This window comes from Sebastes umbrosus, chromosome 18, assembly GCF_015220745.1.
Source record: "Sebastes umbrosus isolate fSebUmb1 chromosome 18, fSebUmb1.pri, whole genome shotgun sequence".
Lineage (NCBI taxonomy): Eukaryota > Metazoa > Chordata > Actinopteri > Perciformes > Sebastidae > Sebastes > Sebastes umbrosus.
This window is the reverse complement of record NC_051286.1, coordinates 17,319,549-17,335,731: the sequence shown is the minus strand read 5'-3', so window position 1 is coordinate 17,335,731 and position 16,183 is coordinate 17,319,549. Positions and strand designations below refer to the sequence as shown.

The 16,183-nt window shown below is 39.9% G+C and overlaps 1 protein-coding gene across 4 annotated transcripts in view; it reads left to right on the top strand.

Annotated features, from left to right (window-relative positions):
- Positions 1–16,183, top strand: part of itpkb (inositol-trisphosphate 3-kinase B) — a 47,460-nt gene that overhangs the window by 19,644 nt on the left and 11,633 nt on the right. For 3 of the 4 annotated variants that reach the window (XM_037751144.1, XM_037751145.1, XM_037751142.1), the window contains exons 3-5: positions 36–192; positions 1,976–2,260; positions 3,525–4,460. In XM_037751144.1, the coding sequence (XP_037607072.1) occupies positions 36–192; positions 1,976–2,260; positions 3,525–4,460 (1,378 nt within the window). The remainder of the gene's footprint in view (positions 1–35; positions 193–1,975; positions 2,261–3,524; positions 4,461–16,183) is intronic. The other variant, XM_037751146.1, reaches the window with a different exon arrangement.

Here is a 16,183-nt window from a genome sequence, read left to right as displayed (position 1 = left end):
ACACACATTCCAACCCTCTCCTCTCCTCTCCGCAGCAGTAACCAGTTTCACACCCAGCCAGGCTCCTCTAGTACCACTAGAACCAGCCCAGTCAGTCGTCCTGTGCTGCCGGTTCCAGATCGGAGCACCTACTGTCAGTTACTGGGTGGGGGAACGCCGGGTGGAGGTCTCTACAGCCCAACCAGCCCTAAGGTAATTCAGTGCCACATCCAACCTGAGAGAGCTGAATCTGAAAACACTATTTATGTGCTTTCCTATTTACATTGTCTCCACTGAAACACCAAAATAACAGAAAAATGCAAATCTATTCAGTTTTCCATGTCAACACAACAGCGATTGAGTTCTTTGTAGAACAAAAAGATCCATCTTGGTGTAAATTAAAAGGCAACACACATATAATTAATGTTCTACATAATAAGCAATATCAACCTAAAGTAAGTTACAGGACGATACAGGAGGATACAGGAGCAAATATGATTAAAAAAAGGTATTTTTATAAAACGGTCACTATATCCTGACAGTAGTGCATGAGACAGATAATCTATTTAAAAAATCATGTTCCTCTGTGTCCTTCTAGTGCTCCTAAAGGCATTTGAACCTCGCCCGAACCAAAACAACCTGTTATTTAGTTTACTGTTTAGCTGTAAAATTAGAAAAATTTGTGACATTTGTGCCATGCTGAAAGGAGTCGAGCCAAAACCAAGCACCGCCCACCAGCCGGAGCAAACTTTCTCAATTTACAGCTAAACAGTACACTACAAGATGTTCCTGAAAACATTTGAGATGAGAAATAGGCATTACAGTAACAGAATATTGATTCATATTTGATCAGCGCTGCCTAGTTTGACCGTTTGATTGGAGTTTGTGAGTTTCGCGAGCTGTGATTGACAGCTGCTGTAGAGACTGCTCGGTTCTGATTGGATGTTTTTCTTTCGGGCACGATCGAATCTTGCATCTTTTTTTCCTGATTATCTGTCTCATGCACTACTGTCAGAATATAGTGACCGTTTTATAAAAATAACTTTTTTATCATCAAGTTATCGACTTCTGCTTTAAAGCAAGATTATATAACTTTTGAAAGAAGAAATAGCACATATATTCTCTTACCAATGACAAGTCAAACTAATAATTAAATGCACCCTTGCTCAGTTCAGTACACTCAGAGGTTTTGCTGCTACTACCATACTTGGTCTGGTATGACCAGTAGCTTATGATGACTAATGTTAGCTAACGTTAGCACACTTTAGATAGATATTGTTGTATAACTTATATTACTAAGTCAGTTCACTGACAATACAACTCTTTTGTACCTCTGCTACTGTTTCAATGCGTTTTTACCGCGATGCTATAATTTCCTCTTGTGCCTACAATTACATAATCGTGCTTTAAAGCTGCAGTCGGTAACTTTGAGCAAATATGATAAAATGTTATTTTTATAAAACGGCCACTATATCCTGACAGTAGTGCATGAGACAGATAATCTGTGAAAAAAATCATATTCCTCTGCTTCCTCCTAGCGCTTCTAAAGGCATTTGCAATGTTTCACCGCATCTGAACCAAAGCAACCGACCAGTGATTGACAGCTGCTGTAGAGACTCCTCGGCTCTGATTGGTTGTTTTCCTTTGGCGCTGTGAAATCTTGCAAATGCCATTTGGAGCACAGGAGGACACAGAGGAACAGGATTTTTTTCCCACAGATTATCTGTCTCATGCACTACTGTCAAGATATAGTGACCGTTTTATAATTTTATCATTTTTTAATCATATTTGCTCAAAGTTACAGACTGCAGCTTTAAAGGAAATACTGAAATAACTGGAAAATAAATGCAAAAAAATAACTTTTATTAGTAGTTTTTGCAGTGTTATGCCAAATAACTGCAGATAATTTCCTCTCAACCGGTATATCAACATCAATTAATGTGAGTGAGTCATTTTTGGAGTGCCTCTAATCCCGTGTTGTGTGTCTGCTCCCTAGACGAGCCCTCGAGCCCTGGGTGGAACCTTCGTCTTCCCCTCTTCATCCTCGCTCTCCCCTAGCCCCACCCCTCGCGCTCGCTCCCCCTCCCCGCGAAGCCCGGAGCTCCTCGGAGTCAATGTGGGCCAGCGGGTCCGCCGACTGAGCTCGCCCGGCGGTGAGGAGAGAGGGGAAGGAGAAGGCCAGGAGGAGAGAGGAGGAGAGACGGGAGGAGGAGAGAGGCGAGAAGAGAGGAGACGCCAGGCACAGCTGCTGCAGATACACAGAGAGCTGCAGAACGTCGAGGTGATTTTATTGTATTTATTCGTGTCTCTGTTTTACCCCTCTCTGTCTTTATCTAGGAATGCAAATTCCTAGAAATGTGTAGGGCAAGTCAGAACAATGCCAGTAAGAATTTCTCTCACCCTGCTTGATCCCAAAATGTTATTCAAGTTGTGAAATCTGAGCAGAACAATAGGAAAAGAGTGTTTGGACCGATGCTCATACAGTATTCATCTTTCTCTTTTATGTTTTTAAGATAGGAAGGCTGGAAAATTGGACTTCCAGTTCTGAGAAAGGGCTTTTATTTCGATATTTTAAAGAATGTTTCATACTGTTTCACACTTACTCTAATTCATTTCCGGTTATCTTTTACTACCGTCATCATCCATCATTCCTAAACTCAGATTATAATCTCTCCAGTTTGGAAATCCGTGGGACTTTAGTTGACTTTTATTTTGTCTTGAACCAAAATGTGATTATCAGGTTTAGTATTAGGGCTGGGCCATATGGCCAAAAACTTCTATCCGACATAGGTAGTTTCATATCTCGATAACAATATACAGTATATCACGATGTAGCATGTTTTCCGGTAATTAAAAAAATATATAGTTTATATGAAATAACCACATGGTAAAGCCTATTTTTGTATACTCCTGTATGAATTGAATACTAAATACTTTTCCACTGAACAGTTTTAAGTGAATTTATAGAGATAAAAGAAATAAATATAGGCCCTTATTGCGATAGAAACGATATAGAAAAATATATTCGATAGACTTTTTTATATAGGTTTGACTATACATATTGTCATATTTCCCAACCCTATTTAGTATCAATACAGACTACTTTAATTTGATGATGAATATACAGTGTAGTGCATTACACTACTGCGTTATCTGTTTAGTTTCATATCTGAACTCTTTCTCTTCTTTGTATTTAGTTGAATGTCAACCCACATTTGTGCTCTGCAGACTGCAGACAGTCACACATTGAATTTGTAGCTTGCCAACATTTTTTCCATTTTTCAGTCCAGTCAGTTTAATGCCAAATATTGGAAAACTCTAGAGGCTCATGTCTTTTCCATTTTTTTTTAATATCAGTAGGAGGTTGTGATGATAGTTTTTTGTCATGTCAGTTTATCTTTCTCACATCAGTAAAGGTCCACACCTGTGAAATGATAAGCACTTAACCTAAATATGAAAACAATGCATCAAAGTAAAACTTGTCTACAGTTACACCGAGGAAACCAGCTGCATTTAGACCCTCTTATTTTCTCTGTGTTTTCCAGGTCAGGGGAAAAGTGGGCATTTTCGAGGCCCACATTTCGGGAATCCGTGCCCAAGTGTTGAACACTGAGCTCCAGCGCAGCCCTCGGTCTCCAAGACGATCGCCTTGCCAAAGCCCTTCCCATCCCGGCCAACGAAACACAGCCCTTGAATGCCCAATGACCCACCCGCAAGAGAGTAAAATTCCCTCTGTTGTCCAAAATGGAAGAGAAAGGGAGGAAGAAACAATGGAAGGAGAAATGAGAGGAGGAGGAAGGAAAGATGATGAGAAGGACAACAGTGCTTTTAAAACAAACACAGAGAACAAGACACTGATTGGTCAAAATGGCAGCCATTCAGAAACAACAATGCAAACTCCGTGTTTAGACAGACCGTTTGTCGTTGAGACATTGAACTCAAATGCGACAACAGACAGAGAGAAAAAAGATGAAGGGGAGGTAGAAAACAAACAAATGTTGGGAGACGAAAGAGAACGGACAGAGAGAGAAGTGAGAGATGAGAGAGAGGACCGGTTGTGTCTGCTCCAGACAGACGCAAACAGGTTGGAGGTTAACCCAGAGACAGATGCTTTTCCTCGGGTACAAAACAGTGAGAGCTCTCCTTGTTTGATGGACACCGATCACACCTCCAACCACTCTCCCTCCATCCCTCCCTCCATCCCTGCAGTCATAATAACTGACCACGGTTTGGAAGGCCAGCCTCTGACCTCTGAAGGCCCCGGCTCAGACCAGGGACTAGGCTGCACCCCTAGCCCCAGTTCGAGCCCCGTCCCTGGGCCAAACTCCTCCAACCGCTCCCTCAGGAAGCTGTCGTCCTCCTCTGCCTCCTCGGCCGGTTTCTCCTCGTCTTGGGAAGAGTCGGAGGAGGATATTTCCAGCGATACAGAGAAAGGAGAGCAGCTTCTCAACCCTGCAGTCCTCACGTCTCAACAGAAAGCAGTAAGTAGGGCCAAGTGAGAGCGTGTCTGCTGGTGTGTGTGTGTGTGTGTGCTACAAGCTGCTCGCAATTCAGTTGACCTTTTGTAGTTTTGAACGGCGGTGACCTTTGGAAACTGCATTTGCCGGGATTTCCAAAATATTCACACAGGAAAAGTCAGAGAAATTGTTTATCTGGGAATGTCAAAGGATATCTGAGAATTTTAAAGTGTCGTTTTACAGGAATATACCAAAATGTTCTTAGCCACAATGTCAAATATCGGTCTGTCCACCACTTTGGTCAAGACTGAAATATCTCAACAACTATCAAATGGATTGCCATGAAATTGTCTACAGATATTCACGGCCCCCATAGGATGAAGCCTACTGACTTTAATAATCCCCTGACTTTTCCTGTAGCGCCACCAACAGGTCAAACGTTTTACCTATCCTGTGAAATATCTCCACATCTCCTACATAAATTGGATTGTAGTAGATTAGCATAACATTTTGCCACAGTACTAATTAGTAGGGGGTGTAAGAAAACATTGAGTATCGTGATATTATGTTTTGTGATACTGTATTGGTTCTCAAATAACACTGTTTAATTAATAGTTTACTTACAAAGATGATCTCAGTCAATACTAGGGCTGGGCAATATGATGATATATATCATTCAAAACGATATAAAATGTCTATCGTATATATTTCTCTATATTGTTTCTATTGCAATATAGGCTAGGCCTATATTTATTTATTTTTTCTCTATAATTTCACTTAGAACTGTTATGTCCATTTTGCATTCAAGTTCTTAAATTGAGATTAGTATGTTAGAAGTATTTAATTCACACATGAGTATACAAAAATAGGCTTTACCATGTGGTTATTTCATATATACTATTTATCAGAAAACGTGCTATATCGTGATATATATTGTTATCGAGATATTAAATTATTACCTATATCATGATAGAAGAGTTCAGCCATATCGCTAAGCCCTAATTGCATCAATTTATTGCATTAGATCATACGTAGTTTTCAGCTGCTACATTGTTTTGATAGTAAGTTCATCTGTATGGGAATACAGACATTTTTTCCATCATAGAAGTATTCACGTTTGCAAAAAAAAAAGTCCTGTAATTTTCTTGGTAAGAACCTTTGATATTTTTAATAATTTAAAATAATCTTTGACAGACTTTGACAAAAGGTCATTTATTCAAACTCAAAACCTAACGAGTGCAGAACTGGGTGATTTTGCAACTAATCTCGCCAGATCCGTTTGTCTCTGTTAACAACCGTGCCTCGAAATGTGTGTGTTGGTGTGTTTGAATGTGCCTGAGCATGTTGCTGGGTGCTCCTGTGTCAAATTGGCCGGAGCTCTCTGCCTGAGTGATGGTTGACATTCACGGTTAACAAAGCTAGCTCTGTGCCCCGACCTGTGTGTGTGTGTGTGTGTATATAGGGGTGTTTTTAGTGTGCGGGTAATGTGAGGGTGTGTGTATGAGAGAGAGAGAGAACGGGTGATAGAAAAAAGGGAAAGCAAGAGAATTTGCCAGTCACACACACTTAGGCTTTGCCTGCATTTGGACGCTGTTCAAAGAGGAGGCTGAGGCCTGTTTGGGTATGTGTGTGTGTGTGTGTGTGTGTGTAGGTGGGTGGGCGGATGTGTTTTTATTTGTAGCCAGGATGAGTTCACGGGGCCACTTCACTTCTGCTTTGAAACACGATTTAACAAAGGATTGTATAACTGATTTTTACCAATGTTTCTTAAACAATGTGTCCCAAAATGTCCCTTATTTTAGGACTTCACACTGCAAAAAATATTTTCTTCTAGGGTTTGTGGTTCACTTCTTATCAGTTGAACTATCATGAATCATATAATGAGCTTTAAAACTAAGCTGTGTCTTCCAAATGAGTGTGCAAGCCTGACCATGCAAGCATTTGAATACTCATCACCATGCAATCAATACGTTATCTGCATGTTTCCATACATATTTTGGAAATGCGGTCCTTCTAATCATTATTAATCACGCTACATTTACATGTTTGCTTTCATTATAAGAGGCAGTGGCAACAGAAAACATTTAATATTCTTGTTATGATTTATGAGACTCCAGGTTATGCATGATGGATGCAGTTTCCTTGCGTGTTTAATCGAATGACCCCTCCCTAAGCTAATGTCCCAGCTCTCTCAGGTGACACAGATTCCAAACGATTTGTTTAAATGAATTTGGCTGACGGATTTGAATAGTGTTTGTATTGCTCTTTGCATATTTCCGGTCATTGTTTTTTGCTTAATCCAGGCAAAGAAAGAGACACAAGCTCCCGCTGGAGGTTGCAGCTCACTGAGGGGTTTATAGTTGCTTGTGAAAGTCTGGATTTCCCCCCCCACCCCCCCATCGCAGCACAAAGATGTCAAACATGCGGGGTTATTCATGGTCTTGTCTGCAGCCTGTTTTAAGGAAACCTGGTGTATGTATGCAAGAGGCAAACATGCAGAAACACATAAAGCGTGCTTGCTTGTGTGGGAGGTGTGTAGGAAAGAGGAGAGGGACAGAGAGGAGAGGAGTGATACTGAGAGAGGAAGAAGAGTGAGCTTGAGACTGGCAGAGCAAGAGAGACAAAACAAAGAGAGCATGAGATGAAAATTGCACATTATTTACTGCGTAGTAGCCTTGACATTAAGGGAAGACATGTCTCTTCTACTCATGGCAATTTATTGCAGGAGTTTACTTTATTTGGCATATAATATTGAACACTTTAAGGACATTATTCATACTATGGGAAATACACAAATATATAAGGGTAGTTCTGGTAATAGCCTACTATAGGGGTGTAAGACAATATCAATACACATGAGTATCGCGATATTATGTTCTGCGATACTGAATCGATTCTCCAAAACACTATCGATTTTTGAATAACCTCTTAAAAATCTGATGGCCCGCTGTCGGGCTAGGTCACTATTCAATCTTTTGGAGGCTGCAGCGGGCTCAGTATTAAAGCTACTCGAAGATACTGGCATCATATGAAACTAGAAAACCTACGGAATCCAGCGGTAAGAGGCTAAATAACGCTCCAAAATTACGTCAAATGTTCGCGAGGAAAAACTGGCATTGCTATTTTCAAAGGGGTCCTTTGACCTCTGACCTCAAGATATGTGAATGAAATGGTTTCTATGGGTACCCACGAGTCTCACCTTTACAGACATGCCCACTTTATGATAATCACATGCAGTTTTTGGTAAAAACCATGCAGTAAAATTGTTTTTATTTTTGCAGATTCTAAAAATGGTGTATTTCTAGTGTGTCTTTATGACAGTTTTCTTAAAATTAGATTTAAAAAATATCGCTATACATTGAATCGTGACCTCTGTATCATGATACGTATCGTATCGCCAGATTCTTGCCAATACATTGCTATACTATTGTATACACACCATGGTTGCAGAGAAAGATAGATGCCTGCTTGGTGAAAAATATAATAATAATAATAATAATAATAATACATTTATCACCATTATAGGTTTACCTTTTGTTTTAAAGAGCTCTGTGTGTTTTTTTTTTTATCCTGGCAGCTGAATTCACCACCACAGTAGTTTTAAGTCCTTTGTGTTATTCACCCAAGTAAGCAAGACATTTTCATTTTTTGTATAAACACATCTGCTTTGTTATGGTCATCAGCTTTTGGATGATATCAGCTCACTTTTAAAGAGTGTAGACGCTTAACTGGTAGAGGCTGGAATCTGAGCAGAGCCATATATAGACACTATTTGGCTGATCTTTTGACTGTTGGGCATCTCTCCAAGGTTAGGAGGCACATATGTGCTGCCAGTTTGTTCCAAGTAATTGGCAGCAATAGGGGCACCTGCTGCAATAGATTGGCATCTGTGTTTTTTCTTTTTTTCTTTTGTAAGATTTCAGTTTGAGTTCTGGGGAATGAGAAGAAAGCCAGCAGCAGAGTTACGTCTTTGTTTTGTAATTTTCCCTTTAAGCATCAGCTCCACGCCCATCAGAGGAGTTTGAAACCAAACCTCGTAGCGATACATGGACATGCAAAACACAGGATTTAAGAGAATAAAGAGGGTTTGACTACAAAATGACCAGGTCATCAACGCTGCTTTGAAAACCAACAATACACAACAAGAATCATGGGATTTAGCAGTAGTTTGCACATGCAAGTGTACTTGCAAATAAAGTTGAACCAAGTGACTCCTGGTCTTTTTATCAGCCGGGAAGAGAAAGAATGAGCGAGACACGTTGCTGGTGTGAGTTCATCCCAGTATACGAAACACACAATAATCGTAGTTTCAACCAGAGAGACGTCATTTGTGCGACTTTTGGGTGTGTAGTCTGATACTTCAACAGTTTTACAACAAACTGAGACTTTCTTGACTTGCAAATTGATCTTTTAAATTGACAAACATCATATGTTTGATTCATGGCGCAATTCAAACGGGATCAAAAAAAATATTTGTCTCTCTGTCATTGACTACCGTTCATATTTATTCCGAAATAAGGTCCCATGGTGGTCCACCGGAAGGCGAGGGGCCTCTCTATCGTCGATGCAACAACAAAAATGTGTAATTTGAAGTCATTGCCTTTACCTTTGGGTAACTGTTATTGGCTATTTTTCACTATTTTAAAAACATATTTTATAGTCTAAAAGATCAGTAGACTAATTGTTATTTGCAACCCTTAAACTTTTTTTTTCACTCTCCAACTACAGCTTTGATTAGTTTTTTTATTTAAACGTGCTGTCAAAACTTAGCTGGAGCTGCGCTTAAACCTGCACCACTGTGTACAGAAAACCCCAGCATCATGTTTCAGCTTTTCAGAAAGATTGATGAAAGCGACTCAAGTTAGCAGAGCAGCAAAAGCTACAGGAAGTGTAGGGCAGGACTCATGAAGGTCTCGCTATAAATGATGCAGAAGGTGTTACTCGTACTGTAAGCAAAACTTGGGGCGCATTACAGTTTGGACACATTTCAATACACCTGTCGGCCCTGATAATATGCATTCATTAGATAAACAGATTGTTTTGGTATGCAGATTGCACCCAAACACACATTCACATTCGCTGCTAACAGACCGCCACACCCTCCTCCTTACACGCCACATAGTTGCGCCCTGCAGAACAACACACTACTGTATATAAGCACTGTCATTGTTTTTCTCTAACTGTATCTAATGTCACACTGACTCACATCCCTTTTTTATGATCCTCTGAAATGTGTTCACACACGCTGACCCAAACATGAATCTTCACCTGCACTTGTTTATCCAACCGTGAGCCTGAGCTCATCTCCAATACCAAAAAAAGAGTTTTTTAGTGGTGAACTGGACGAAAACTCATTTTTATGTCCTGAACTGTAACTCAAGACACACACACACACACACACACACACACACACTGTGTTTGCACTGCAGTGGAAAATCTTCACTACCACGGCGGCCGGTTGCCTAGCGACCCTGTGACGTCAAACCGAGTTTCCCTCTCACAGCTGTATGTGTGTGTGTGTGTGACAGAGAGTCTGCAAGTTTATGGGTGTGTGTCCAACTTTTGTGTGTGTGTGTGTGCGTGTGTGTGTGTGTGTTAGTGCCTACTTGGTTTACTGTGAGAGGGGAAACACCGGTCAATTCTTCATTTGGTGTTTCTGTGTGAGGTTGCTGCCGGTATTGAGTGCGTGCATGTGTGTGTGCTCAAGTCAGGTCGGCCTGCTGTTACTGACATTTTATGTGAAAGGATATCTAGTGCGGGAGCCAGAGCAGAAGTCAAGTGTGGTTTCACATGGTTTCAGAGCTGTCAGAGACACACTGGGGAAACCCTACTGGATGCGTGAATGCAAGTGTTTGTGCAGAAAATAGGACGTATGGTACGCCTCATAGACTGGAGATCCATGAGTTGCATTTCTAAATTTAATGACTTTATTAAAGAGGACCAAATGTGTTACTTGGTGACATCACCACGTTACGAAAGAAAAGGCGGGACTTCAAGCGAGGCGTTTCAGACAATTCATGAGCACCAGTACCAGTTTCTGTGGTACAGAAACTGGTACTTACACTTTCTGAGTAACTCCCTTTGGCGTGACCTTTTACATGCACAAATAACTGTACAGTAAAGGAAAGGGAAAAAGCACAAAACCATAATAGGTTCTCTTTAACAGAGTTTGTTTAGACCTTTTGGTTAAGTTCTGTGCTGTTTTTATATATCACACTTGATAGTTTTTATAGGTTGATCTACTTGTTTGTGAGCAAGAGAAGAAACCAATTTATGTTTCAGAGTTGCAGCTAGATCAGAAGTCAGATGTGTTCTTTAATGTTCCATATAGTGACCTCAGCTTGGAAACTAGTCTTCCTTATCACACTACAGTATTTAGTAACAACATAACTGAACGGCCGCATCACAAACAATCTAATCTTCTTTTCTTTTAGGTGTCCCTTTTTCTCGCCTTTATGTAGCCGTCAATTTTTTTTCTATTTTTCCACTTGCACAGCCTTGGTTGCTAAGAGATTGATCATGCACTCTCAAAGCATGTAATGCACGTTGTTTAACCTGCATCACACTCCCTGCAGCGTGTGTTTGCCTCTCAGTCTAAACTTTGCAGACTCAGACAGTTGCAATATTTGTATCTGCAAGGGGACCTTGTGGTGAGCGATATCAGGCTTGTTGTTTCCTCCGTGCTTCTCCGTTGAAAACATCAGCACGCATCAGTGTTTCCCCTGCTTCTTTCACATTACACATTTGTAACCCAGGGTAACCCTTTTGCCCCATGGTTTTTTTTAACCATTATTTTTGCCACCTCATTTTATTCCGCCCTGCATGCAAATGAGTGATATCTGGTTGTAACTATTGTTCTCTTGGGTTTTTAATTCTCTTACATCTGTGAATATTGTTAGCGGCAACACCTTTTTTTAAATACTACACTTGCACAATTTAATTAAAGTAACGTGTCTTGTGCAAAATGTATGTTAAAACAGATGTTGATGCACATTTTCTAGAAGACAATAACCAAGAGGCCAATAGAAGCTCTTTGCCTCTTGGTGCTTCTTTTTTCCTCCGTGCACTTTCTGTTGTTTACAGAGGGCAAGGTCTTTTTTCTTTCTCTCTTTTGTTTGTAGTCAGCGGCGGATGTGGAAAATACTGTCGCTGAGGCAAGCGGCAACCCCCCCACTTCCTGTCTGCAAGAAGTTCCTTCTCTTACCGTTTCCTCTCTCTCTCTCTCTCTCTCTCTCGCTCTCGCTCTCTCTCTCTCTCTCTCTCTCTCTCTCAATGGAAACTTTACTGTTTTTCCTGCTCTCCTCTTGTCATCCAGCTGGTCTGGGGACAGAGATAGGAGAGACCAGTGAGCCAGAAAAAAGATGAGGGAGCAACAGAGTGGCTGACTCTGAGGGAAGTTTCAGGCAGAAAGAGAGAGCGAGCGAGAGTTTTGCATTGTATTCCAGTTTCGGGTTCATGTCCAGCTTTGCTCATTGAGGAAAAATGCACATTTATCATTAGTTTAAAACACTATTATAACAAATAAAATGTAAAAATAGCTACCTTCTAAAGAAACAAAGGTGCCTGAATAGTAAGGCATGTGTCTGACAGCTAAACGCTGAAGAGTTTTGAGGAATTATTTCCTGGTTGGGAGACATCCATTTTCTTCCTGTGCATGTCTGATGATTGACAGCCGGCACAGCGTAAAAATAATGCACACACTGATATGGAAAAACACTGAAACGCAGACACTGCTCCATGTTTATTTAGATGGACAATCTAGGAAAGGCACTTTTCAAAGTTAGCTTTCATACCGTACGGGAATGAGCAGCAGCAAATGACTTCTGTAAAGGTAGGAGTGTCTCCAAGGAGATTATACTGGATATTGATTATTTGCTTAGACCACCCGAACTGATATAAAGGAGAACACGTCTAGAAGAATATCTTTAAAAAATAGTATTATCCTTAAATTTAATCAGGGAAAAAGGCTCAAAATGTTTTTTGTTTTTTTGTAAATATATTTTATTGATTTTCAAAATTTTTAGCCCACAAGAATAAAACATACAAAACATATATATTTGACTTGAATTTCTGGATTGGACATATTGACTTAAACTGGATACTAACTTGATTTCTAATGGGATGATTAATATGTAGTGTGCTCTCATTGGCTAGCTGGATTCAGCTGTAAAGGCAGGGAGTTGATTTTCACACGTTTTCCTGCTTTCTGTACTCAGATATTATATTTATAATATCTTTTCTTCTTAAAATAAATCTTTTGTTAACCCAAAATAGTGAACGCAATAACCGCAGGAAGTTTGTGTAAAATGGGCCAATTATTACCTGTGAATTTTGCATTAGAGATGTAATTTTTAAGAATTTTTAATACAATTATCTGTCTGTATTATATATATATATTTTTAACAATCATACATCCTTAAATTCAAACAGTGAAAAAAAAATTGGACTGGACATATTGACTTTATAAATGGATAGTAACACTTGATTTCTAATGGGATATTTAATATGTAGTGTGCTCTCATTGGTTAGCTGGATTCAGCTGTAAAGGCAGGGGGGAAATTCTGGATAGTTGATATTCACACATGGTTTCCTGCTTTGCATCTGTACTCAGATGTTTATAAAAGTCTGTCTTTTTTCTTAAATCTTTTGTGTATCCTAACCTTGCAGCTAAAATAACATGTGCAAAAAAAACCTCATAAAATGTTTCTACAACTACAAATGTTTTCTACACAAATCACCAATTTTAAGACATTTAAAAATTTGACTTTCCACGAGCATTTGTTATCTACATGTCACACGTTTAGAAACATTCATGCAAATTTGATTTTCACCGACTCACAAAAAGTGATAGTCATCTGCCAGCTGTGAAATGATTGTTTCACAAGCTGACAAACCCAAATGCATTAATGCGCATGGCTAGTTTTTACTTTATAAAAACTCAGATGTTACAGGCTGAATGTGCGTCGTATAGTAGCTTCATCAGCTCACTATAGAATGCGTGGGAGCTGCTGTTTAGGATGTTTCCTTTTTGTCTATTTCAGCTTGTGTCGTAACTTCTGTCACAATCGTTCTGTTTCTCGTATTCAACACGAACACATGCAGGTTTGCACAAACGTACATTCAAACATATACAAGTAGAAAAACGTGTATTAGTTTGCTTTTTCCTTGCAGCCTCTACATTTTCCCACTAGTACTTAGCGTGCATTCACACTTACACACCCACTCACACACACTTAGCTCCGTCTGTGTCTTTCAAACGCTGTGTGACCTGAGTGGAGATTTGCATGTCCAGATTATGTTTGTCCTCTGTTTTGCCAATCAAATGATGCACGATTGTTTATCCCTCGACACACACACACACACACACACACACACACACACACTTGTACATGTTGTGGGGCATAGAAAGAGGAGCATGCAAGCTCGAGTTGCTTAGTTTTAAAAGCAGAGCAGAGAGTTTGGTTGCGTTACAGCAGGAGAGCTGGACAGATTACCCGTCCTGTCAGGTTGTCTAACAGAAAACACCGCCGGCGGCCGTGATGTGGTCTGCGTGGCTTTATTCAGTGTGGAGTGTTGTTGTGTCAGTCGGAGCCATCTTTATCATTACCGTGATCCACCTCCGCACCAGCCACCTTCAGGTACAGCCAGTGTTGCTTTTACTTTATTGTCACAGGGATGCTTTTTATCCCTGGATTTAGACCTTGTTTAGGAATGTTTGACAAGCTCTACTTTTGGAGTTAGATTTTATTGAGCAATAATAATCCTGGGTAATAGTTGTAGTCTTTTTTTTTTTTTCATTACATTACACACAAACCAACCTCTCCTCCTCCTGATTGCATTTTAATGTCTCTAGCTCCTAAATCTACACACTGTGACAACGTCTGTTATTACTCACACTTAAGATAGTCCAGACTTTCTCTTTTCTCTCTCTTGCCCTCCAACAGCGCTCACACACACCAGCTGTAAGTGGGCAACGTGGGAGATGGATGACAGTGTGAGATGACAGAGAAAGTGCAGACCCTGGCTACTTACCAAGCTGTAGCCTGATACTCTTGTGCTCTTGCTAACTGGCCAAAGATGTTGGAAAGAATGAGAAGGGGAATACCATTCAGTTTGACTTATTCCTGCTTTTTTTTAATGGTCTAAAAAAGCTTAACCAGTGTTGTGTTTTCTATAGAAGCCAGAAATCTGTCCACTGATGAAAATGTTTATCTACTGACAGTGGATCATTGGAGAGCCGGCATACCTACGCACTGACACATGGCGATTCCTAGTGCACGCTTCTACTGGATGTCCTCATTTTGCCTCCACGGCACCGTCATCTTACTTCCATTGGTTCCCAGGCTTTGTTTTTAAGGGACCACTTTTCTATCATTCAGTAAACTGACATCTCTAACTGACCAAGTGACATATTTTATGGATATTTCTGTTGTAGCATGTTCAGTTGTAGAGCTAGAGCGAAGATACTGGCATCATATGGAACTAGAAAACCTAAGGAATCCATTGGTACCAACCATGTCACACTAGCTTGGGTTAAATAACGCTCTAAACTTGCACTAAATTCTGGCGAGAAAAAACTGTCATGGCCATGTTCAAAAGGGTCCCTTGACCTCTGACCTCAAGATATGTGAATGAAAATGGGTTCTATGGGTACCCACGAGTCTCCCCTTTACCGACATGCCAACTTTATGATAATCACATGCAGTTTGGGGCAAGTCATAGTCAAGTCAGCACACTGACACACTGACAGCTGTTGTTACCTGTTGGTCTTGAGTTTGCCATGTTATGATTTGAGCATATTTTTAATGCTAAATGCAGTACATGTGAGGGTTTCTGGACAATATGTGTGATTGTTTTGTGTAATTAATTGACTTCCAATAATAAATATATACATACATTTGCATAAAGCAAGTCTATTTGTCCACTCCCATGTTGATGAGAGTATTAAATACCTGACAAATCTCCCTTTAAGGTACATTTTGAACAGATAAAGAAATTAATTGCGATTAAATATTTTAATCGATTGACAGCCCTAGATATTTGACATTATATTCAATGCATAATGGTACCAGTACATAACAACAGATAAACTGTACAATTAACCCAAATAGTGAACGTAATAACTGCAGAAAGTTTGTATAAAACGGGGAGAGATGAGTTTCTCTGTTATTTTTAGGAACTTTTAATACAATTATATATCTATATTATGTTTTTTTTTTAACCATCCTACATTCATAATAGGCTTCTTTTCTGACAAATTCACCCTGACAGTTGGCTATTGTACTATCTCAGCTTTTTTAATGCTGTTCGGCAAAGATGGAAGGCTCTGTGAATATAGCTTGTGTTCAGGTCTTATATCTTGCCTAAATAATAATCCAAACATTAATAATAACAATTTCATTTAGTTTTTTTAGAGAAATGTATGAAATGCTGAGCTATAGACCATCTACATTTTTTTAAAGTTAAAACCAAGAAGGCCTCGCGAACCCCTCTGAAGCTTTGGCGACTCCTGATGTGGGTCGGATTTGTGCCCAAAAAATCAGCTCAGTAAACTTTCCATTGTTGCACTTTAAAAAAGCAAATGCCGATAATCCTGACGCTATCCCAGGGTTAAGCTCTCTCTGAGACCCGTTTTAGCTGACCTCTGCAGTAATAGTTTCCACCATGTGATCTGTACACGTGTGTGTGTTTTACTTTTTGTAGGGGTCGAGTGTTTTTCCCTCTCTCTCCTTCAGTGGTGCAGAGAA